Genomic DNA, 23,551 nt, shown 5'->3' with positions numbered 1-23,551 from the left:
CCACTTGTAGATGAACTGTCATTTCTCCAAAAAGATGGTATTAAATGGAAAGACTCTAAATGTAGAGCACACTTCCAAGGTTTTTGCTCTCGTATGTAGTTCTGATTCAGTCGTCTGCCCACATCTAAGAAACATATATTATTTGAGTTTATCACCAGAACTATAGAAACTGTATTATGTTAATATATACATTATATATATATACATATATATATATATATATATATATATATATATATATATATATATATATATATATATATAAAACAGCACAGTATTGGGATCGGATCTGTATTGGTCGATATTCAGAATTTTGGTATCGAGATCAGATTGGTTCCAAAAAAAATGGTATCGGTGCATCCCTAATTTGTTGGTTGGATGATACGCAAAAAAAAGGAAAACAAAAATTTTGCCAAGCCTCCTATTTTTGTTACAACCTTTAGGGGAAGATCACAGTAAAACAAATGGTTTGGTTTAAAAGTAACAATAATCAGAGAGTTACTAATCAACAGAATTTATTGACGAGAGAAAAAATACTGACAGACCAGGCGAAAATAATAATCAAAACACTCCTTCTAACCTTTACCTTGGCTGTAATGAAAGATGAAAACAAAATAAGCAAACACATTCAGAAAAGTATTAATGAATTCAATCACATCCATTGATTAAACCCACAGACGGAATATAAGTTTTATACATTAACCAAGGAAATCAGAGTTTATGTGACATATTTGTCGAAGCTCTTTGAGCAGTCTCTGATCATTTTATAAGCATTTTGTGTATATATTATGGTAGTTGGTTGACATAGGCTTCATCAGATAAGCATCTATATAGATGTGAATGTATTTACACAAGTGTTATTAGGTCACGTTTACACTGTCAGGTCTTGATGCCCAATTCGGATTTGTTTCCTATATCTGATTGTTTTGCCTGTTCATTTACACGTTCTTTTAATTGTGACCCATATTTGATTCATATGTTTACACTTGCCATACAATTTAGGACGTCGCGCATGCGTAAAGGCAAGTTCTAGCATCTGCACCACACTAGCCGCGGTGAAAGAAATCTTCTTACTTTTAGCTCTGCGAAATATGGCAACCATTGTGCCTATGGTTTATATATGGTGTCCTCGATCATTCCGAGGAATTTGTGGGTACGGGAGAGATCTCAGGTCCGTTGGAAGCTAACTGTGGCAGGGTTTAATGAGCAGGAGTTCGTCCGAAATGCTGTGTCAAAGCTTGTCCACATACCTGTCCTACAATGACACATCGTTTCGTCGGGCCATCCCTTTGGAGATGCGTGCCGGCGTTGGGCTCTGGTGGCTAGCAACAGGAGCGGGCTATCGCATGTTGGCACATCTGTTTGGCATAAGCCGAACATTGGTGTGCCTAATAGTAAGCGAGTTCTGTCAAGCCGTGCGAGATGAGCGGTGGCATGATTACAGCTGCGGAACGTCATAAGAGGTTTCAAAACCCGCTGGGGGTTCCCACAGTGCGCTGTGGCTATCGATGCGGAGAAGCACCACATTGTTTAATGATGTACAAAATGGACTGAAAATCTGCCTGTTTACATGATAGTCGCATTGTCACATGTCTGATTTCTTTCCACATATGGAGGAGGCTTGAAACTGATCTCTGAATATCCGAATGCATGCGTTCTTTTCATAGAACAGATCCAATCTGTGTCGCATATGAGCAAAAAACTCAGAATTGGGTCATTTAACTGGCAGTGTAATGCCCCATTCACACGAGGCTCAGCTTCAACTGCATTGTGGATCCGTCGGCGCCACTTCAGAGGCGTTGCTCGCTGCAGAAGTTGGGACTTGCTCAACTTTTCAAGCGACAGAAGCGTCAGCCAATCAGATCGCTGTATGCAAATACACCAGCTCAGGCAGTGGCCTATTGCTGACTAATTTCATTGGCTGATGCTGCTATGACGATCACGTCAGCCCCAACTTCAGACACGCCCTCTGTCAAGCATTGACACTTAAGCCACCTGTAAATGGGGCGTAAACTGGGCCTTTGTTTCAGCGAGTGTCATCTAGGAATAACATACCATTGACTGACCGATTAGAATCAACTATTCCCGACAGATGTGCTATAAATATGTTTATAGTAAAGTATGTGTATCTGTAAAGCATTTTATGGATTACTACTTTGGTAATTGTTTCTCCCAGTACTTAATAAGTCCCAGTACTTGAGCAAAGTGTTTGGACACTCACCCCTGTTCTCCAATGTGGAGCTTCATGTGAGACTTGAAGGTATTTTTATTACCGAAACTCTTTCCGCACTGATCACATGTGAACGGCTTTTCTCCAGAGTGCGTTCTCATGTGGCAATTAAAGTTGCTTATATGAGCAAAGCGTTTACCGCATTGCGAACAACTGTAGGGTTTCTCTCCGGTGTGAATTCTCATGTGGGCTTTCATGTATTCTGAATGAGTGAAGCTCTTTCCACACTGTTCACATCTGAACAGCTTCTCTCCAGTGTGAGTCCTCATGTGGCAGTTAAGAGAGTTTTTACAGGTATAGTTTTTGCCACACTGTGTGCAAGTGAAAGGCTTCTCTCCGGTGTGAGTTCTCCGGTGGACATAAAGGTTGGTCCTATGAGCGAAAGTCTTCCCACATTGAGAACAACTGTAAGGTTTCTCTCCGGTGTGAACTCTCATGTGGGCTTTCATGTATTCTGAATGAGTGAAGCTCTTTCCACACTGTCCGCAGGTGTAAGGCTTCTCTCCGGTGTGAGTTCTCGTGTGCGTTCTGAAGGCTGCTTGATAAGCGAAACGCTTTCCACATTGCTGGCATGTGAATGGTTTCTCTCCGGTGTGAACTCTCGCGTGTCCTTCGAGTTGTTTTTTGGCACGGAAACTCTTTCCACACTCAGAACACGAGTAGGGCTTCTCTGCAGTGTGGATGGTCATGTGGGCTTTGAGGTTCGGCTTTTGGCTGAATCTCCTTCCACAGTGATCACACGAGAAAGGCTTCTCTCCGGTGTGAATTCTGATGTGGATTTCAAGTGCTTGTCTTTCACGGAAACTTTTTTCACACTGTGGGCAGGTATACATCCTGTCTCCTGTGGGAATTCTCTCGCACTTCTTCTTCTTTAGTGATTTCTCATCGAGTGTTAAATCTTGGTGTTTCTCATACTGATATTTCTGTTTCGTTTCATTCAGGTCTCGAGTCTCTTCTTTCAGCACCATCAGCTCTAAAAGACAAAATAAAATACAGGTTATCCCCAAATTTAATGGCACAAAGAAGCACACATCAAAGCCAAAATGAAAGCATTTAGGCATCAAAACTAACTTGGCCACAAACCAAAATGAATGCCACTTGTGCATTTGAAACAGTAACATTTTGTAGTGCAAGTCCATACGGTGATTTAAGCAGTGGTGGAAAGAGTACCCAAAAATAATTCCATAACCAAATCATAAGAAAAAACTATTACTTGTCAGTGCCAAATTACCAACCTACGTCACACGGGTTCCCGGTTGCAAAGAGACTGGTTGGAATAGCAAACATGTCTTGTTGTGCAGTAGGATGCCAAATCCGAGTGTCAAAACAATAGTAAACGTAACTTTTACCGTACACCACACTGCTTTTAATGCCAACCGCAGACGTTTTTGGCTAAAAGGGAGCTGAATGGAGTGAGGACCTAATTAAAAATGCTCGACTCTGCAATTCTCATGTTATATCAGGTAAGTTCACGCTATGCTGAATCATACACATTACTCGATGTTGATTGCAGCAATGATTTCAGCAAAAAACATATGGTTAATTAAACTGAGGACACTGAATGCTCAGAATGAAACGTGAAAGTGTAAGTTATTAAGGTAAAGTTGGTTTTATTTTCACACATTCATTCAGTGAAAACTTGTGACACACTCCCTATATTGTTTACCACAGCACTTTGAATATTCAGTCTGAAATAACCTGCAAGTGTGACTTGAAAACAACATTAACACTGTTTATTTGACTGTGAACAATGTTGTACTTTGATAGTCATTGGCTGCTAATATGATTTCGCTATTTTATAAGTTATGAAATTATATTATTCAGGAGAAAGTACGAATGTGCGAATATAAAACCAACTTTACCTCTATTAAGTTCACATACCCTGCCGTACTGGTGCCGTTCGATATCAGAATGCAGTTGTTTTGCTTGTTGATGATTACCCAGGCCTTGTATAGCTCTGTCTTTTTTCTTTGTCTTCAGCTAGGCAGAACCTCAGTTTTTAGCACTACATAGTTTTGAATCTGGTCATCATGGAGCATTATTTCTTGCACATGACCACACAAAACAAAACTGTAGGCATCCAAAAATTTGTAGGCCTTTAACTTCTCTCTTGTTAAAATCACTTGGAGCTTCAATGAGATTGTATATTTGGGGCTGGATGCTTGGCCATTTAGTCGTATTTAATATCCATGGGGAAGGTGCATCGCAGATGGACCTGTCAAATGAACGCCGCTCACTTTAACGTTAATATTGCTGAATAACTGTGCTTATCACTGGGTGACAAGCTGTTATAATATGCTGAAAGCATTATGTAAATAATATATAAAATATGTACTTATTTCTAAGACAACAACAAACTCTGTACCGCATCAGATGTCATTCATTCACTGTAAATGCTAGCGCTCCCGGTTTTTTTCTGCCACCTTCCTGCGCGCGCATCCTGAATGTTTACACACATGGTAATTCTTCTATAGTTCAGTGGTTAGTGCGACAACATACAGTGCAACAGCGCTCCGGGTCCTTAAGTCCTCTGACTTTCTCAATCACAATCCCAAATCCTATCATGTTCTGCTGAGAATATCTCTTGTGTTCATGGTTAACTGCACTTAGGCCCAATCCCAATTCTACCGTTTTGCGCCTTCATGTGAAGGGGTGTCCCAGTTCTCTTTAGCTTGGAGGCGTAGGGCTAAGGGGAAGGGCTAAATATCCCTTCAAACAGAGGTTTTTCAGGACCACACTTGAAACCAAGGGGTAAGAAAATTTCCCAGAATGCACCAGCCACAATGGCCGGATAGCTGCACACGCAAATGAGGAGATGCACAAATTAGTATTAGTATTGTCCCATTCCTTAGGGGTAAATTTTGAAGCCCTTGCCCCTCACACTCTGTTTCAAGGGCCAAGGGGAGGGGGTAGGGGGTATTTTCTACAAAAATAGAATTGCGATTGGGTCTTACTTTCATAAGAGATTTGGAAGGGTTACGCTCAGGCCCGAATTGGCTAATCGGGAGGACCGGGAGAATTCCCAGTTGGCCGGTCCATTTTTTTAGCCACGAGGGCCGGTGTCCCTAGCTGCTTGCACACTCAGCAGTCGCACTTTTTTCATCTATTTATTTATTTGTCCATAGCCTCACTCTTTTTTATTCATTATTTTACGGCAGCTCCGCTCTTTTATTTATTTTCTCGCAGCCCCCTGAGCAAAATTCAGCCTGGAGGTTAATGATGACGTAACTATCATTCGACCCCAAACAACGGCACCTTAGTGATTACAAGAATTTGAATAATTAATATTAATGAAAATTACACCTGCTCAATGAAAATCAGATGATTCTCTACAGTAATAAATCTGACATAACTTGATCAGAAATCTAAAAAGTAGAGAAAAGATTAGGTCATCAATAGAAAGTAATACTGTGGTTAAAAGTGGAGATTTTGATGCAGCACGTCAAAACAAAAAAAAAGCATGAGGCTTTTGCGCCTGGCGTTTTTGCGCGTTGGTGTGCACGATCACATTGGCGCCCTTTCTTTAGTCACGAGGCATTAAACGTCGACGGAAAATGCGAGCAAAAGACGTCTCGTGTACACGGGCCTTCAGGCTTAAAACTCCAGGGCTAAAAAGGAGTCCCACTCCAGCTCTGGTTACGCGCGATTCACATGTAGCATTAGCGTCAATGCTTCCCATTCAGTTTCAATGGGTGACCATTGCCGAACTGAATTCTTAATATGTCGGCACCGTGTCAGCGCTCACAGCAGAAGTTGGGAATTGCTTATCTTTTCAAGCGCCAACGGAAGCGTCGGCTAATCAGATTGCTTTAAGCAAATACCCCAGCTCAGACAGTGGCCAATTGTGGTCTGATTTAATTGGCTAATGCTGCCACGACAACTGCATCAGCAAAAGCTTCAAGCTGGGGTCACATTGGGCTTTGTGTGTGCGAAATTCTGTCGTGCGGCGCTGCGAAAAGGGGCGGGATTAAACAAGATGATTAGACATTAAAAAAAGCGAGCGATTGCTCCATGTTTTACATTTCTGCCCAGAGAGGTCCGTGTTTTGATCCTCGATTGGTCTCACGCAGTCAAGTGATGCGATTTCGCAGGTCAGAGTTCACCAAGCTTGAACTTTGCACCGCAGCAACATGCGAAACTTGACGCATGACCCCGCGTTTCCGGTCTGACGCATTCGCGTGCGTATGAATGGAAGTCTATGGGAGGAAAAGTCAAGTGTGACCGCAGCTTCAGACTCGCCCTCCAGCAAGCGTTGTCATGAGAATCAGGCGTTAGGGTTAATCAGCTTAACCCTGCTTCCTGCAATACACCCCAGCTACAGCGAGACTTGCACAGGTGTATACAACATCGTTGGACTCATCTGTAATCAGCCTGCGGCTCCTCGAGATTGCTCTCCAGCCTGGTCAGTTCAGTTGCCGCTCACTTTGGCCTGCTGGCTTATACTCATCCTGTGGCTTTCTTACAAACAGGCCGGCGGGATTCGGCACCCAAACAGCTCCATCAATTGGTGGCTTTGTAGCTTACATATTATGTTTCCTAATTCACCGTGTGACCTGCTGTAAAAGCCGACATTTAATCAAACAAGTGATTTGATCTTTGAGAAAGAAAACCAACCTGTTTGTTCCTCTGGGTCTTCATTTTTAACAGTGACCGTTTCTTCAATCTTCAGGTCCTTACTCTCCTCTTTAATAAACGCCATTATTAAAGTGGAGATCAGCTTCAGCAGGAGTTTTCCTCAGTGTTTGGACACTTTGTCCTGTTTAAAATGAGAACAATGAACAGAAATAAGAGAAATACACACTCAATCTGCAGGGTTCTTACACCTTTTCCAACTTCAAATTCCTTGGCACTTTTCAAGCACTTTCAAGGTGCATTTGTATGCTTTTCCAGCACCTAACAACCACGGTTTATTACGTTTATATATGCTGTATGTACTTTTTCACATTTAAATCTGACCACATGTGCTTGGCTGTACACTATATCAATAAAGTGTTTAGACTTTCAAAAACACTGTAGTAATACATTGAGCCACTAAACATTGTTCTCATGACGTTTTTCTACAGGAGGAAAACGCGAAATACTTCCAAACACTTCAGATATAGTGTGTGTTAGTAAATGCAAGAGTATTGATGAACTCCAGCATAACACTGTATTGTAACGCTTCAGATGACTGTTCTAGAGCCTACAGCTAATCAATCTGTCACATTCTGGAGTGCTTTACAGTCATAAAGAACATTATAAATGATAAATGATCTTAAATAAAACAAATACATTTATAGAGATGGTATACAAGCATATAACTTTACTCACATGGGAAACGGAGGCCACGTGAATGGTTTGTGAGCAATTAAGTGCACACATCATCTGATAATTGTAAGAAATAAGTCCAAAAGGCAGCTGACTGTGTAAAGCCACATAAAACAACACAAAAATACGATGAATATGCCGAGATCAGCGGCTAATCTGCCGGATTCAGCTGAGGTGAAGTGACGGCGACCAGCGAGACCTAGCTGTCACTCAAGTGGCCGCGCCCTTAATTATGCAAACTTAATATAACCTAATATAAAGGAAATGGATGAGTTATAAAAAAATTCACCCCCTCACAGTTGTCATGGAGGGTAATAATAGCTATATGAACCAAAATCGTTCTTTGTACCAGGCTGTAAACACCTTTTTTTCTGCTGTAAAGTTGGCCATTCTAACAGTGGGCTCAATTGCAATTTGCTCTATTATGGAGCCAGGACTAGCGGAATTTTGATGAATTGCAGTTTCAGTTACTTCTGTATTGGCTTCCCGAGGGAGAGCGGGAGGTTGCCGCTTGGTATGAAGCTATTAATATGCCAAAACAATCTGAATTTCAATTGTGTCAATTTGAATTCTTAAAATCTGTATTTTTACATACCCAATATCTGCAGTCTTTGAATTCAGAACCAAAAAAATCTGAAGTTTGAAAATATGTCTATAAAAATCTGACTTAAAAATTAAGTTGTTCAATCAGATGTTCAATAATCAAGTTAAGAAATTCAAATTCAAAACATTTTTAATAGCGTATAATCAGTTGTATTATCTTCAATTTAACACAATTCGAATTTAGATTGTTTTGGCACATTATTAGCTCCATAAATACGTGCATGCGGTGAACATTTAGTAATAAAACTGGTCACGCAACGACAATTTACGCACTTGCACACATGCTCCCTAATAAATTTTGAGGTCACATAGATAAAATTGTGCGCATATTCGACCAAAACAGTCACAATTTCGAGCCCCGTAACCCAAAATGCAAGCGCTTTTCTAACCTTGAAAACACTATATTAAAAATCAAGCATTTTCCAGGATTTCTAGCACCCGTAAGAACCCTGTGGCTGTGTCTCAATCAGCTCTCTAGTTCACTAGTCAGCACACTTTTAATAGTTGTAATTTAGATTTATTTTATATTTATACAGTGAATTGATGCATTTACAGTGAGATGTGCAACACTAAATTGATTAAAAAAATGGTTGATGCTAACTCTTCGAGGGCTGATTTGGCAGACAAAGACTGTATAGTGCAGATTTCTGCAAAGCTCAGTTTATGACTGAGGTAAAGTTGGTTTTATATTCGCACGTTCCTTCAGTGACAGCTTGTGCCACGCTCTCTATAATGTTTACCACAGTACTTTGAATATTCGGTGTGAACTCACATGCAAGTATGACTTGAAAACAACATTAGCATTGTTTATTTGCCCATGAACGATGTTGTACTTTGATAGCCATTAGCTGCTAATATGATTTCACTATTTAGAATTTGCACAGAATACTTTTGTGAAGTTATATTATTAAGAGGAAAGTGCAAATGTTTAACAATAAACCAACTTTACCTCAATCGGTTTATGCGGCTAGTCATTCGGAACCTAGCCAAGCACAACTCATCACCTCATGTGAATCAATAGCAAATACACTAAGATGTACATTTGTTTAAACAATGTGAGTAATTCAAATCTCAATTTATGGATGGAAATCATAAAGATTTTTTAATGAAAATTTTCAAAAAAATCTCTTCTATAAGTAATCTGTAAACAGAAATCTTAAATATATTTAAGACATGTCTCCATATAATCAATGTTTTCTCTGTTTGTAATCTAAATAAAGGATGAATGTTTATATTACTCTTATTGTTGACCATAAAAATGTTAGCCAGTGACTGAATCCGTTTTTAATAACAGATTTGGGATACTAGGGAACGAAATGCACCTATTTTTGTTTATAATGTGCGCGTTATGATAGCACAATGCTAGCACAAATAAACCGGTTTTTAATTGATAACGTTTCACATCGCGTGTAAAAGCATTATAGCGATGAATGAACGTTTGTTTCGAGTTATAAACCTTACAATTTGAAACCACAAACCTTTTAATGGATCGCAGACACAGACGCGCGGCGCAACCTTATGACGTCACACACCAACTTCAAAATAAAAGTCTTAATGACGCCTTGAACACATTCGCACACAGACAAAAAAAATCCAAATAATAACGCAGTATTAAGAGATAATATGTAGATTCCTTAAATTGGATATACCAATTTAAGCCTCTGGATTAATCTAATGTATATGTACAGAGTATTCTGAATAATTAATCTGCAAAGCATTTAATTTTGTCAAAAAGAGTGAGGTAAAGTCTGGAGCAGCCATAGTATATTTACACTGACTGTTCATCAGACTTCATTTATCTTTATTAAACCGGAGAGTTTGGAATTTGTGCTGAAAATCAAATGTAACAATTAAATCATTATTATCTTATTGTAATGCCAATTAATTAATTTCCTTTAGCGTTGACTGATTTACAAACGTAGTTTTACACCCCATAAAGGTCCCAGATGACACTGAAAAGGTAAGTAAACATGCTGTCTTTAACTATTGATTTCTGTAGTATGTTCATTTATAGAAGAAATACTATTGTTATCCAATTTTATATAACTATATAAAGTATTGGTAAATAACTAAAGCCTTATTTTTTATGCTAGCACTCAGTTATTACTCTTAATCTACAAATATAAAAAGTGAATTGTGTTCATTTTCTGAATATTAGTTCATTAGAAACATGATGGCTCTAGAAGTACAGAAGTAAACTCTTTAAATGTGACGTAAGTAGTAAAGTTAATAGTAAAATACGCTTGATTTCAAGTTAGTGTTGCTAACACAGTTCATGCACACACACACACACACACACACACACACACACACACATAATTATTTTATATCTTGCTGGTGACTTTCTAAAAGACTGTTGGATTTTTACCAAAATAAAAGTCTTTTTGTAGTATTGCAATAGCAGATCATGATTTATTTTCATGTACAGACATTAAAAAGTTTTCATTCAGAATGTTTCATGTATTAACAAGTGTTGATGTGGCGTTGTTACAAAATAAACATTTGTTTTTTGTAAGTTGTTATGAAGCATGATTGAATGCCATTGGTTGACCTTTTAGCCTCAGCGTCTTTGGTAAGCAGTTTGTAGGTCAGGAGCTGAGGCTCAGCAAGTTTAAGCACACTTGGAAGTTGAGTGGAAATGCTGTTAGGAGCGTCAGTAGCTCCTCCGAGTTGTACATTCTCATTATACAATCCATGTTAGTGTTAGTAACTACTGTGCTGCACCATCTTATGTAATACCTGAGGAGGCATGATAGGGAAGAACAGCCTTCCTTATCTAATCCTGCGTGCTGTTCTGTTGTTGGATTTCTATGCTAGTCATAATATGCATAACGAATACCATGTTAGAGCATAAGGGTTTCCAACAGTGCACATGGCGCTAGAACACCCTAGGCCAGAGGTCAGTGATTTTTTTTGTGGTCATTTTATCTGACCTCCAACCAGGGCTGCAGCAAGCTCAACTGGCACTCTAGGCAAACGATAAGAATTCCACCCTTAAACCGAAAGTTATGCCGCCTTCAATCCGAAAAAGCTGGGGCGGAGGTTGTTGGGGAGCTGGGTGTTGAGCTGATGCAGGGTTTGTCGTGGACAAAAGCAAAGACAGGGGCGCTGAGATGATGCAGGGGGGAGAGGACAGATGCGCCGTGGACGCCACCTTGACTGCTCTGCTGCCCTAGGCAACCGCCTAGGTCGCCTCTATGGCCCTACGCCCTGCCTCCAACCAAATGTCTCAGACACTCAAGTAAACATAGAGGCAGAGCTGTCAACTGATCGCCACCTGGACAGAGGAGTTTTCTACTCTCACCTTCAGAAGACCTTTGACAAGATACTGACAAGAGGTACATTTACATGGACACCTATAATCCGATTTTAATACGATTAAGACAATACTCTGATTAAGAGTACCATGTACCAAGAGTGCCAAGACTACCATGTAAACAGTGATTTTTGACAACCTTAATCTGACTAAAGTCATAAATGAACTAAACAGAAATCGAATTAAGGGGGCTTTCACACTTGGTTCAGTTTCCTGGACCAAACACAGGTTCGATTGTCACCCCTTGCCACCTTCTCGGCTGGTTTGTGTTACCATTGTTTTTTTTTCTTCTGAACTCCAGTACGCTTGCGTCATCAAGCTGCTGTTTTGTGTACAGCTGTTGCTAGGTGACGCCCATGAAAGCAAAGCGGCAAAATGGAGACGTCCGCATATCATGGTCATTCTGCTTTTACTGAATCTTTTGCTTTTGTTACTAAAACCAAAATACGGAGAGCCATTAGTGTCTATCTGCCGCAAAAAATGTTCAGACCATCACACGATGTCTGCAGAAGTCGTTTTTGGTGGAGACAAGCAGACATTATCATTGTTTGCACTGGGTCAGTCCTGCTTGTCACCAAGGTAGGTGATACACAGACACATACACACATGAATGAACGTTACAAAAACTAAAGGTTGTTGTACAGTTGGTGGTTCACTTCTGTTATTTGGTACGATGGCATTCATATCAGAAGTGAACTGTACCAGAGTTCGCACAAACTCTACCTCAGACCACCTCTTTCAGGTGGACTGGGGTACGGTTCGTGGGTGTGCACCCAAGTTCAGAAGGCATCGTTCACACTTGTTAAACATATCGTACTCTGACATCAAACAAACCTGGGTGCGGACCAAAAGTTCTAGTGTGAAAGCACCCTAAGACAAAAGTATTCCTATTTTAGTGGCATTATTGAAGTGCAGTACAGATATGTAAACACCTTAATCAAAATATTACCGTTTTGTAGTACTTTTTACAACATTTTGCGACAGAACACACACACACAGCAGTTGTCAGATGTTTGACGACAAACAAATGAGAAAGAGTTCAAGACCATGGACGAGGATCGTTGGTCAGCCTTTCAGACAATTTATCAACACTGTTTTGTTGGAATCGGGGTAATGTTACTTTCACCTGGGGATGTTGTCAGATGGTGGAAGGAATCCTTTAAAGATCTTCTCAATTCAATTCATGTTTATTTCTCAAGCACTTTTACAATGTGGATTGTGTCAAAGCAGCTCAACATAGAAGTTTTAGTAAATTGAAACTGTGTCAGTCCAGTTTTCAGAGTTGAAGTTCAGTTTAGTTCGGTTCAGTGTGGTTTAAATTTCACTGCTGAAAATCCAAACACTGAGAAGCAAATCCATCGATGTGTCGCTCCACAAGTCCCAACCAAGCAAGCCAGTGGCGAGGAACAAACTTCACCAATTGACGAAAGTGAAGGGAAAAAACTTGAGAAACCAGGCTCAGTTTGGCATGACTATGTGTCCTCTGGCCAAGCTTCCTGTGCGGAGCTGCAGTCTAGGCACCGGAGGCTGAAGAACACTGGACGTCCATTGTGGAGAACTGCAGGTGTGAGCATTGCTACTACTGACTACTGACAAGCCTTTTAATTGGGAAGCAGGAGTTGATTCTGCCATTGCCCAAGCTCAAGTCACTCAGGTAGTTTGCGAACTCTACACAGGCAAGGCATTGGGAGTGGATGAGATCCAGAACTTCAGATTCATTATGAGCAATGCTTTTGTCTTGGCTGTGGAACAAAGAACCTGCTCTACACCCTCGTAGGCTATTTAAATCTCCGAAAATGTTGCTTTGTTATTCATGACTTCTCATGTGAGAGTTGAGGTTTCTTTTTTGACGAAATCCCTTTCCACACTGGCAACATACGAAGCATTTCTCTGAGTGAATCCTCTTATGACTATTGAGGTTTTGTTTACGTGAGAAACGTCTTCCACACTGATCACAAGCGAACGGTTTCTCTCTAGTGTGAATGCTAATGTGACACTGAAGGACACTTTTTCTTACAAAACTCTTTCCACACTGAATACATGTAAACGGCTTCTCTTCGCCGTGAGTTTTCCTGTGCAAATACAGGGCGCTATTTTGAGCAAAACTCTTGCCACATTGAGAACAAGTGTACGACTTCTCTCCGGTGTGAATGCTCATGTGGACCACAAGGGATTGCTTTTGATGGAAACTCTTTCCACACTCAGAACACGTGTGCGACCTCTCTCCGGTGTGAATTCTCATGTGGACTTTGAGGTTTGCCTTTTGAGAAAAACTCTTTCCACACTGATCGCATGAGAAAGGCTTCTCTCCCGTGTGAACTCTCATGTGGAATTTGAGGTATCGTTTTCTACTAAATCTTTTCCCACATTGAGGGCAGGTATCATCACCTTTATATTTGGTTTTCCGAGCTCTTTTTTGAGGTGAATACTTTTTAAAAGTTCGTTTGTCAATCGTTAAATCTTGGCTTTTCTCATGCTGATCTTTCTCTTCCAGGTCTTGGGTCTCTTCTTTAAGCATCAGCCCTAAAAGAAAAAAGTTAACCCCAGTTTAAATGAACAAAGCAACACACATTAACACCAACGATAAAGTATTTAGGCATCAAAGCCAACATTACTTCTTAGATCTTTATGAAGGAACCATTATTGTTAGCTGTTAGTCATATTGTTAGGCAGAAAACATCTGTGACGCGACTACTTTGAAAATCCGGCAGTCTGAACTCGGCGTTAGTTGTTACTGTCATGCAGTCGGAAACCAGTTTCGTATTCATTCGTTCATTTTCCTTCGGCTTAGTCTTTATTTCAGAGGTTGCCACAGCGGAATGAACCGCCAACTATTCCAGCATCTGTTTTAACGCAGTGGATGCCCTTCTAGCTGCAACCCAGCACTAAGAAACACTCATACACATTCACACACACACACTCATACACTATGGCCAATTTAGTTTATTAAATTCACCTATAGCACGTGTGTTTGGACTTCGGGGGAAACCCGGAGCACCCAGAAGAAACCTACACAGGGATAACATGCAAACTCCACACAGAAATGCCAACTTGCCCAGTCAGGACTCGAACAAGCAACCTTCTTGCTGTGAGGCCCCCGAGTGACTCAAAAGGAAACTGTATGTAGTATATCGTTGCTGCCAGTATTGTCATGATACTGGAAGTTATAACTTCGATACGATACCAAGAAAAATATCGATATTCGATACTACAAGGCAACCAAATACACTTTTTTTTTTTTACAAAGTAATAAAGTCTGTAATGCTTTCATTATTCTGATAAGAAGACTTTGTCTGAGCCGCGCAGTGGGTAGCACAATCGCCTCACAGCAAGAAGGTCACTGGGTCAGTTGGCATTTCTGTGTGGAGTTTGCATGTTCTCCCCATGTTGGCGTAGGTTTCCCCTGGGTGCTCCGGTTTCCCCCACAAGTCCAAAGACATGCGCTTTAGGTGAATTGAGTAAGCTAAATTTTCTGTAGTGTATGTGTGTGAATGAGTGTGTATGGATGTTTCCCAGTGTTGGGTTGCAGGTGGAAGGGCATCCGCTGCGTAAAACTTATGCTGGATAAGTTGGCGGTTCATTCCGCCGTGGCGACCCCTGAATGATAAAGGGACTAAGCCGAAAAGAAAATGAATGAAGACTTTGTCTCTATATTTGAACGTTTTCTCTTCATTATGTTTGTAATGTACGCACGAACAAGGCAACAAATATGTGAAGGCACACTAGGATCATCCAGTGGACAAAATCATGCAGATGCCAGAACACTGCAAGCAGTCAAGGTACAGGTATTTTTTTATTAAGATCAGGGGTCACCAAACTTGTTCCTGGAGTACTGGTGTCCTGGAGAGTGTAGCTCCACCAAGGGATGGCTGATGTGAAACTGACGTTTCGACAGTGTTGTGATCCCGAAGTGCAAGTGTTTCGAAACACTGCACCGAATCATTATCCGAAACACCCAGGTTTAACTGTGAATGGTGAGAGCTTAGTTTCAGTGAAACGTTAATATCTATTTGTTTGTTTATAAACTGTACTGAACTACTGTAAAGATTACTGATTAGGATGTACACATATATACATTTATATATATTATTATTATTATTTCTTTATATATATTATTCCTGCAGTACATTTGCTGTTATTAAACGGTATTAACGCACACACCTTAGGTAGCGCATGCGCTGTAATGTTGTTTACCACTTCATGAGCAGGGGTGTTCACGTGCGCAGTTCGTGGCAAACGCACAACACATAGCCAATGTATCGACCAGCATTGAGACCAACTGCTCCTCGGATTAACCCATTGTGTTTATGCTGTGTGTTTTCATTTATTGTCAATGTATATTCACTCATTATGTGACTTGTATTAATGTTATATTGTACTTTTATCTTTTATTTATTTTATATTTTTGACTATTTGGAGTACTTCTGTGAGACATCATTGTTCTGACCGGGCAAACTGTGTAGCCTTCCTCCGCATCCAAACCAGCGCAAAGTTTAAAGTGATTTTTCAGCGCCTGTCAATCAATATTGGTGGGTGGGGGACCGCACTCTTACGTCAAGTAGCGGTCGGGCTTCAAACCGCTCCAGTTGGTCCACTGTTTTTATGTTGTTGAATTGAAAAAAAAGAACTGGGTGTGTTTATATCACCCCAATATGACGGTCTATGCCAGGGATGGGCAAACTCGATCCTGGAGGGCCGGTGTCCCTGCATAGTTTTGCACCAACCCTAATCAAACACACCTGCTTGTAGCTTTCTAGTGGTCTTGAAGACACTAATTAGGGCAGGCATGTCCAAGCTCGGTCCTGGAGGGCCGGTGTCCTGCAAAGTTTAGTTCCAACCCCAATCAGACACACCTGGGCTAGCTAATCAAGCACTTACTAGGCTTTCTAGAAACATCCGTGCAGGTGTGTTGAGGCAAGTTGGAGCTAAAATCTGCAGGACACCGGCCCTCCAGGACTGAGTTTGGACACCCCTGAATTAGGGTGTTCAGGTGTGTTTGATTAGTGTTGGAGCAAAACTCTGCAGGGACACCGGCCCTCGAGGATCGAGTTTGCCCATGTCTGGTCTATACACTATACCTACACACATGTCTGTCCAAATTTTTCACCATAGGTGCCCTTTAATTCTACAGGAAGGTAGATCTCCAGGAACAGGGTTGGTCACCCTAGTGTATATTATACTACCAGTTTATTTACATGTTTAATCATATGACTGAGTTGATCTTTGAAAATAAAAACCAACCTGTTTGTTCCTGTGGATCTTCATGTTTGACTGTGAATGTGTCTTCAATCTTCAGGTCTTCGCTCTCCTCTTTAATAAACACCATCTTCATAACAGTGTGGAGATCAGTCGCTTCAGCAGGAGTTTTCCTCTGTGTGAGTTTAAGATGAAAATAATGAACAGAACATTTGTAAAAATGCATCTCGCATCATGGATCGTACATCGATGAGATTTTTTTAGTTTATTATTTATGGGTTAGGGCAGGCATGGGCAAACTCGATCCTCGAGGGCCGGTCTCCCTGCAAAGTTTTGCTCCAACACTAATCAAACACACCTGAACACCCTAATTAGTGTCTTCAAGATCACTAGAAAGCTACAAGCAGGTGTGTTTGATTAGGGTTGGTGCAAAACTATGCAGGCACACCGGCCCTCCAGGATCGAGTTTGCCCATCCCTGGGTTAGGGGCTTATAGGAACTTTTGGAAGCTTCAAAACAGGTCCCCTACCCCAGTGTTTCCCAAACCCTGTTCCTGAAGGCACACCAACAGTACACATTTTCAACCTCTCCCTAATCAAACACACCTGAATCAACTCAGCAGAACATTAGAAAAGACTCCAAAACCTGACACGAATGGGTCAGATAAGGGAGACATACAAAATACGTACTGTTGGTGTGCCTCCAGGAACGGGGTTGGGAAACACTGCCCTACCCAACACAGCAGGAAAAAAAAACGTGAAACTACCAAGACTGTGTTCATTAGACAGAAGAAAATCATAGCCTGAGATCACCTATTATAGGGTAATTTTCATTTGTTTAAAGGTGTTAAACAAATCTTCTTTCGAGCAGATAACAGATGATTGTGACCAAATATTTGCATTAGATATGGCCATAACTATTTATATTTCATATTTACACCCCTTAACTGTCTGTCCCCCCCCCACTTTTTGAACATTTTATGAACAAAAATGACGAGTTCCTCTTAAATGATCGCCGATCTTCAACACTTCGGTGCACAGACGCAAGTCACATTCATTTCCTTTTAGTTTATAGAAATTATAAAACAATCAATGTATATTACATAAAATATGTATTTCACAAACCTGTTTTTCCAATATTTATAGACATATTTAAAAACTAAACACAAATTCTCACCTAAAAAAAAAAAAAAAAGTCTCAAAACCTTCAGTTCAAATCCCATTCAGGTAAAGAAAAATAAATGATTTATTTTTCCAACTACGAGATACTGACATTACAGCCAATATCTTAACTTGTGAAATTTATACAAGATTGAAACAACCCAAGGGTCGGATTTAATAAAATTCTGCCTAAATTCTATCACTCATTCATGTATTATATAGATGTTATATCTATCTATCTATCTATCTATCTATATATACCTCATATCCTAATCTATCGCTATTTACTTTTGTCCCCAATACACTCTTCATGTCCATTATTGTTTAAAAACTGGCTTAACTCCTTCCTCTCTTGTACACATTTCCTACAATAAAATATAACATGTTATAGTGTCTGTAAATTAACATTATGTACATAAAATCCCGTTCTTTAACTCCAATTATCGAGTGTTGAATTTAGCCCAGTGTGTCCAAACCTCACATCGTTTAAAAACTCATCTTTATGCTAAATCTCGCCATTCATTTTACCTTGATAACAGATTTAATTTCTAATTTCCCTAAGAGTATCCAAACTTCTATTTTGTTAAGCCTCCTTTGGCAAATTATCAGCGGTTTCATTTTTTGTTTACATTTATAAACCTTTAAAGCACCGACCGTTCGTTTGATCGAGGGGGAGCGCAGCGCTTCTTTATGACGTCATAATCTTCCACCAAAATAAAAGTCTTACCGACTGACCATCGATACCTATTTAAGCTTCTGGTTTTTTTGTAAATGTCTTTTTTGACCATTTCAAAACGAAAAACGTAAAGAATTACAGTCTTAAAATTACAAAGGAATGTATTAAAGTGTATTAAATGTGATCGCAGGTGCATTTTATTCAGAAACAAATAGCAAAATAAAAACCGAATTTAAAAAGAGAAAAAAGGCGCATAAACATATTTGAAAATCAAATAATACACAATCAAGTTAATAATTAAGGCTAACTATTCATTTTCTTTAGTGTTAACTGATTTACATATTTTTTCTCTCCATACCCTACTGAAAAAAAACAGCTTAAACCAGCCTAGGCTGGTTGGCTGGTTATAGCTGGTTGACCAGCCTGGTTTTAGAGGTGTTTTGGCCATTTCCAGGCTGGTTTCCAGCCATTTCCAGCCTGGTCTTAGCTGGTCAGGCTGGAAAATGACCAGCTAAAACCAGCTTGACCAGCCTAGCCAGGCTGGAAGTCCAGCCAAAACCAGCTATGTCCAGCTTAAACCAGGCTGGTCAAGCTGGTTTTAGCTGGATTAAGCTGGTCATTTTCCAGCCTGACCAACTTTGACCAGGCTGGAAATGGCCAAAACCCCTCTAAAACCAGGCTGTTCAACCAGCTAAAACCAGCCAACCAGCCTAGGCTGGTTTTAGCTGGATTTTTCAGCAGGGAAAGCCCTAGATGAAAAACTGAGTTATGCTTAAAAGATAAAACAAACGGCCTTTGACTTTATTAATTTCCATAGTTTATAAGGAATGTTTAAGAAATTATATTGTAATGCATTTTTATATTACAATATAAAGAAATATCCATAATTAAAGCTCTAACGTCTAGATGTAAGATAAAACACTAGTTATTATTCTTCATCTACAAATACAAAAAGGGAATTGTGTTTATTTTCTGTAAATCTTTCACAGCGGTACAGAAATAATAATCATAAATGTGAAGCCAGTTTAAAGTTGACCTCTTTCACATTATCTGAGTGATTGATATTTGTTGGTTTGGTAATTCTAGTTATTTTATTTTCAAGACCTGAGGTAAACTATTTGCTGCCGTTTCCGTATGTCAAAAAAATGATATTTAAACTCGCATTAATAACATTTCACAGGGAATGAAGCACATAATCAGCACCTGAGTTGATAATGGTCATAGCCTAGTTTACGGTGTTGTTTAGCTACGACATCGTGGAAAAAAGGGTGTACTCACACTATGTACAATTGCCTTGAATGGTGCAGAAGCACGGTTGTCTCCCCTCCGTCTGCACTCACATTGCATCTGAGCTGGAGCACGCTTACGTCATCGATGATACGACTGGTCGGCTTCAGGAGGTTTGCTGAAAGTGTAGCTGACGTGTAGCGAGGGGTTTGCGTTCATTAAACAGTAAGAATGATTAATAAATCCACATGAAACAGTCCCTTAAAAGGCACATCTCGTTTTCAATATTCAATTTCGGGCTCAGGCACGCTTTGCACTCACACTACAAGCGTACCGTGCCAAAGCCCAAGTGAACCGCACTCTGGAACACCTCTTCCAAGAGGGCCAGGGCAGGCCAGCTGAACCGCGCCTGAGCCCGATTCAGAGCACTCACACTTCTCAAATGAACCGGGAAACGCGCCTGGGCGCGGTTCGGATAGCATAGTGTGAGTGCGCCCAGAGACAGTTTCCAAAATAAAAATTTCAGGTGACGGTTAGAACAAAACTCATATTAACATAGTAGATTCCATCCAACACAAGGTAAAGAAGGACGCTGGTTCGAGCCCCGGCTGGGTCAGTTGGCATTTCTGCGTGGAGTTTGCATGTTCTCCCCGGGTTTCCAGCGGGTGCTCCAGTTTCCACCACAGTCCAAAGACATGTGCTGTAGTTGAATTGGGTAAGCTAAATTGTCTGTAGTGTATGTATGTATGTCCTGGTCTTCCAGGTTGGGGGTTGAACGTAGGGCTATTAGCCCACCTCATAAAAAAACCCTAGATGTTACGAAACACCAATATGGTGCGGCTAAATAAATCGACTTCGATATAAATGCTCCTGGGAGTAAGTAAGTAAGTAAAGATACCATTCATCAAGTGTAGTTAGGACGTGGTGTAAGCTTGATAGTCTGGCACGCTCGCTCTTGTTGGTGTTGTCAATCTGGCAGCCGGCATTTGCATGAAGACATTGGAGGATTTGCTTTGAATTTGGACTCCAATACCTAGTTCAACCACAAGCTGTCAATCCTACATACTGAACCATGAAGAGTTAAGTTATTGTAAATAGTTCTTTTAATTTTAATGCTTAACATACTTTTCAGTGGAGGCTAAAACCATTACAATTTAAAAATTGGTCTAAACCTCAAGAATCCTAAAATTCAAGCAAAACCTGGGGTGTAGAGTGTTATTCATTAGGTAATAATGCTCTGAAGCGATGCTTAAGGAAGCGAGGATATATTTCACTTGATTTGATTCTTGCATCCTATCCTGGAATCCTGAAGGGGTGGAGCTGAGACACAACGAAAGGAAGTGAGGAAAGGAAACAACTCCAGACAACAAGAGAACCTCAGGTTCATGAGGAACAGTACATTTTTCTTCTGGGCTGTAGAACTCTATACCCTCACTAGGGTGCTCAAGCATTCATGGAAATTTGGCTGATCCTTCCAAATTTGCTCTGTGGACTTGGAGATGGTATTCTGCAGGGGGTGTTATGGAGACATAAGGTCCTAGGCGTTCTGCTAAGAACTGTCTGGTGTCTGTATGACTGGAGCTTGAAAGAAGTCAGCGAGCCAGGTGGTGGGAATGTTTAACGAGTGTCAAGTCCTGCAGAGGAAGGCTGCATTCCATTCAAATACTTTCTTCCCTACATCTGCTAACTTTCCTCTGTCTCGCTACTCGGATGTATGTCATTGATTATGTTACACAAGTGTCCACTACTCAAGGAACATCTGAATGGGTTTAAATCATGGGTCTCAAACTCAATTCCTGGAGGGCCGCAGCTCTGCACAGTTTTGCTCCAACCTTGATCTATCACAGCGGATTCTAATAATCGAGTGTTCAAAAGAGTGTCGGACACTTTAATTAATTGCATCAGCTGTATTTGATTAGGGTTGGAGCAAAACTGTGCAGAGCTGCAGCCCTTCAGAAATTACATTTGAGAGCCATGGTTTAAATAGAACTCTTGAGCACTTGATGCCACAACCGTATTGCATTCTGGGCTACATAGGTGATGGAGTGGACATATGGTGTCGACTCGTTCTCTCAGTCAAAATCCACTGATCGAGGATATGTCCAAGTAAGCTTCCCTCGATCAGTTGATGAAGTGGAATGCACTTCAAAATGGCGTTGGGAATTTCCCCAAGGAGACGAGTGAAGGAAAGTTCACAAGTGCATGTCTAAAAGTAGACTGGAACACAGCCGAACTCTAGAGAGATACATTTGTTTGCCTTTTTCCAGTTCCCTCCTCATTCGTCCCTGAATTAATGTGAGATCGAATTACCACAGTAGTATTGCACACATTTCCAGTGAAAACCCAAAACACGGGCAAAGAAACTTGACACTGTGTAAGATAGAAACCCTACTGACTACTAGTGTTTCTTAAGTGTTACTGCAGAGCAGCACGGACAGAATGCAGAAGTATAAATGCTCACAATGGCATCAGCTATGAACAAAATATGTACCGTGAGCTACAGAAGTACAGATCACAGAAGTAAAATCAGGTTTTAGCCAAAAACATGAAGCATAGCTAACAGAAACATCATACTTCCATAGTAGCAAAAAATTATTGGTGCTCACTTATCTTAATTGTTGCTTTTGGATGATCTCTCTGAAACGCACTGCAAATTCATAACACAAACACTGACAAATTAAAATGTATTAAAATCTTATTGGCTTGCTAATCCTTTTTTCTAAGCAATTTTTTAAATGTTTGCTGCATTGGTTAAAACAATCTGCAAGAAAGAAGTCGTCACATTATAAGAGATCATATAATTTTTATCATCATTCAGCACAGTAATATAGAATTAGAAAACAAGTCTATTACGTTATATATGTATAAAATGGATATGTGAAATTATTAATAAAACAGTAAACAAAAAAATCTAGTGGTCCCCAACCCTCGGGCCACGAACCGGTACAGGTCCGTGGATCAGTTGGTACCGGGGCACACAAGAAATCATTAATTACTTCCGTTTTATATATTATCTGAGTCTGAATGATCTTTTATTTTGAAAAATCTTTTATTTTGAAAAATGACCGTATCCTCTTGGTTACATTTCGGTCACTTAAGCACCAAAATTTAACCCACAAGCAGCAAAATGAATAAGAAACAAGACGTCTTTGGAAAGTTTCTTTGCGAAGAGGAAAAGGCCCAGTGAAGGACCCACGAACTGCCATGGAGTGGATCTGCAACAAATCAGGTGAATCCAGCATGTCTGTGCAAGAAGATCAACTGCTGGAGATCGCAAATGATGGCGGCCATTCACAAATTGCTTCTTTCCTTGTGCAAGTCCGTTATTTCAAATTGAGGCGCGTGGCTTGGCGCATGGGCAATCGACCAGGGTGGCATCTTGTTAGGGGCGGCATGGCCACTCACTTTTGGCCGTGAAAGCACCAATCTCTCACCACCCCCACTCTTCACCTTGGTCCGTGACAGCCCTACTCCACCCCCGTCCTGCTGTTTTACTTTCGTCCATGACAACCCACCTACCCTCTCTTGCTCCTCACTTTTGTCAGCGACAGTCACCCATCCAAATCCCTCCCGCCCCTGGTTTTCACTTCCGTGAGGGTGGCAAGGGCACCGTGAGGGCAGCATGGTCGTCGTTTGCCTAGAGCACCACTTAGGCTAGCATTGCTCCTGTTACGCGCATATTAGAACTGACGCACCCTTCCAGGCACTTCCACTTGAAAACATCTTCAGAATGCCACAAGCGCACTACGAGTCACATGACAAGAACTGACCGATCGGCTTCATACTTTGTATGGAATATACACATTTCAGTAGACTAATCATCTCAGATAAACACT

General features: G+C 40.6%; 2 protein-coding genes across 4 annotated transcripts in view; both read right to left on the bottom strand.

Annotated features, from left to right (window-relative positions):
• Window positions 1-613: 613 nt before the first annotated feature.
• si:dkey-262g12.12 (gastrula zinc finger protein XlCGF52.1) lies at window positions 614-19,893 on the bottom strand. 3 transcript variants are annotated; one of them, XM_056455314.1, is made up of 3 exons: window positions 19,767-19,893; window positions 16,698-16,827; window positions 614-3,203 (listed from the first exon to the last, which is right to left on the bottom strand). In XM_056455314.1, exons 1-3 carry the CDS (start codon window positions 19,833-19,835, stop codon window positions 2,218-2,220), a joined length of 1,185 nt encoding a protein of 394 aa, XP_056311289.1. In that variant the 5' UTR covers window positions 19,836-19,893; the 3' UTR covers window positions 614-2,217. The 3 variants fall into 3 exon arrangements, with proteins under 3 accessions (XP_056311289.1, XP_056311291.1, XP_056311292.1); XM_056455316.1 differs by lacking the exons at window positions 16,698-16,827; window positions 19,767-19,893 and adding exons at window positions 6,845-6,986; window positions 9,619-9,668 and having other exon boundaries at window positions 615-3,203; XM_056455317.1 differs by lacking the exons at window positions 614-3,203; window positions 19,767-19,893 and adding exons at window positions 10,551-13,979; window positions 18,341-18,456.
• A 2,634-nt stretch (window positions 19,894-22,527) lies between these two features.
• Window positions 22,528-23,551, bottom strand: part of si:cabz01032454.3 (gastrula zinc finger protein XlCGF57.1) — a 27,727-nt gene continuing 26,703 nt past the window's right edge. Inside the window, exon 4 of the mRNA XM_056455308.1 lies at window positions 22,528-23,551. This exon is cut by the window's right edge and continues 628 nt beyond it. The gene's annotated coding sequence lies outside the window, so the exon portion shown is untranslated.

The sequence above is a fragment of the Danio aesculapii genome, chromosome 4 (genome assembly GCF_903798145.1).
Source record: "Danio aesculapii chromosome 4, fDanAes4.1, whole genome shotgun sequence".
In the NCBI taxonomy this organism is placed as follows: domain Eukaryota; kingdom Metazoa; phylum Chordata; class Actinopteri; order Cypriniformes; family Danionidae; genus Danio; species Danio aesculapii.
Note: the sequence above shows the minus strand (reverse complement) of the source record. Positions and strands in the feature narration are given on the sequence as shown.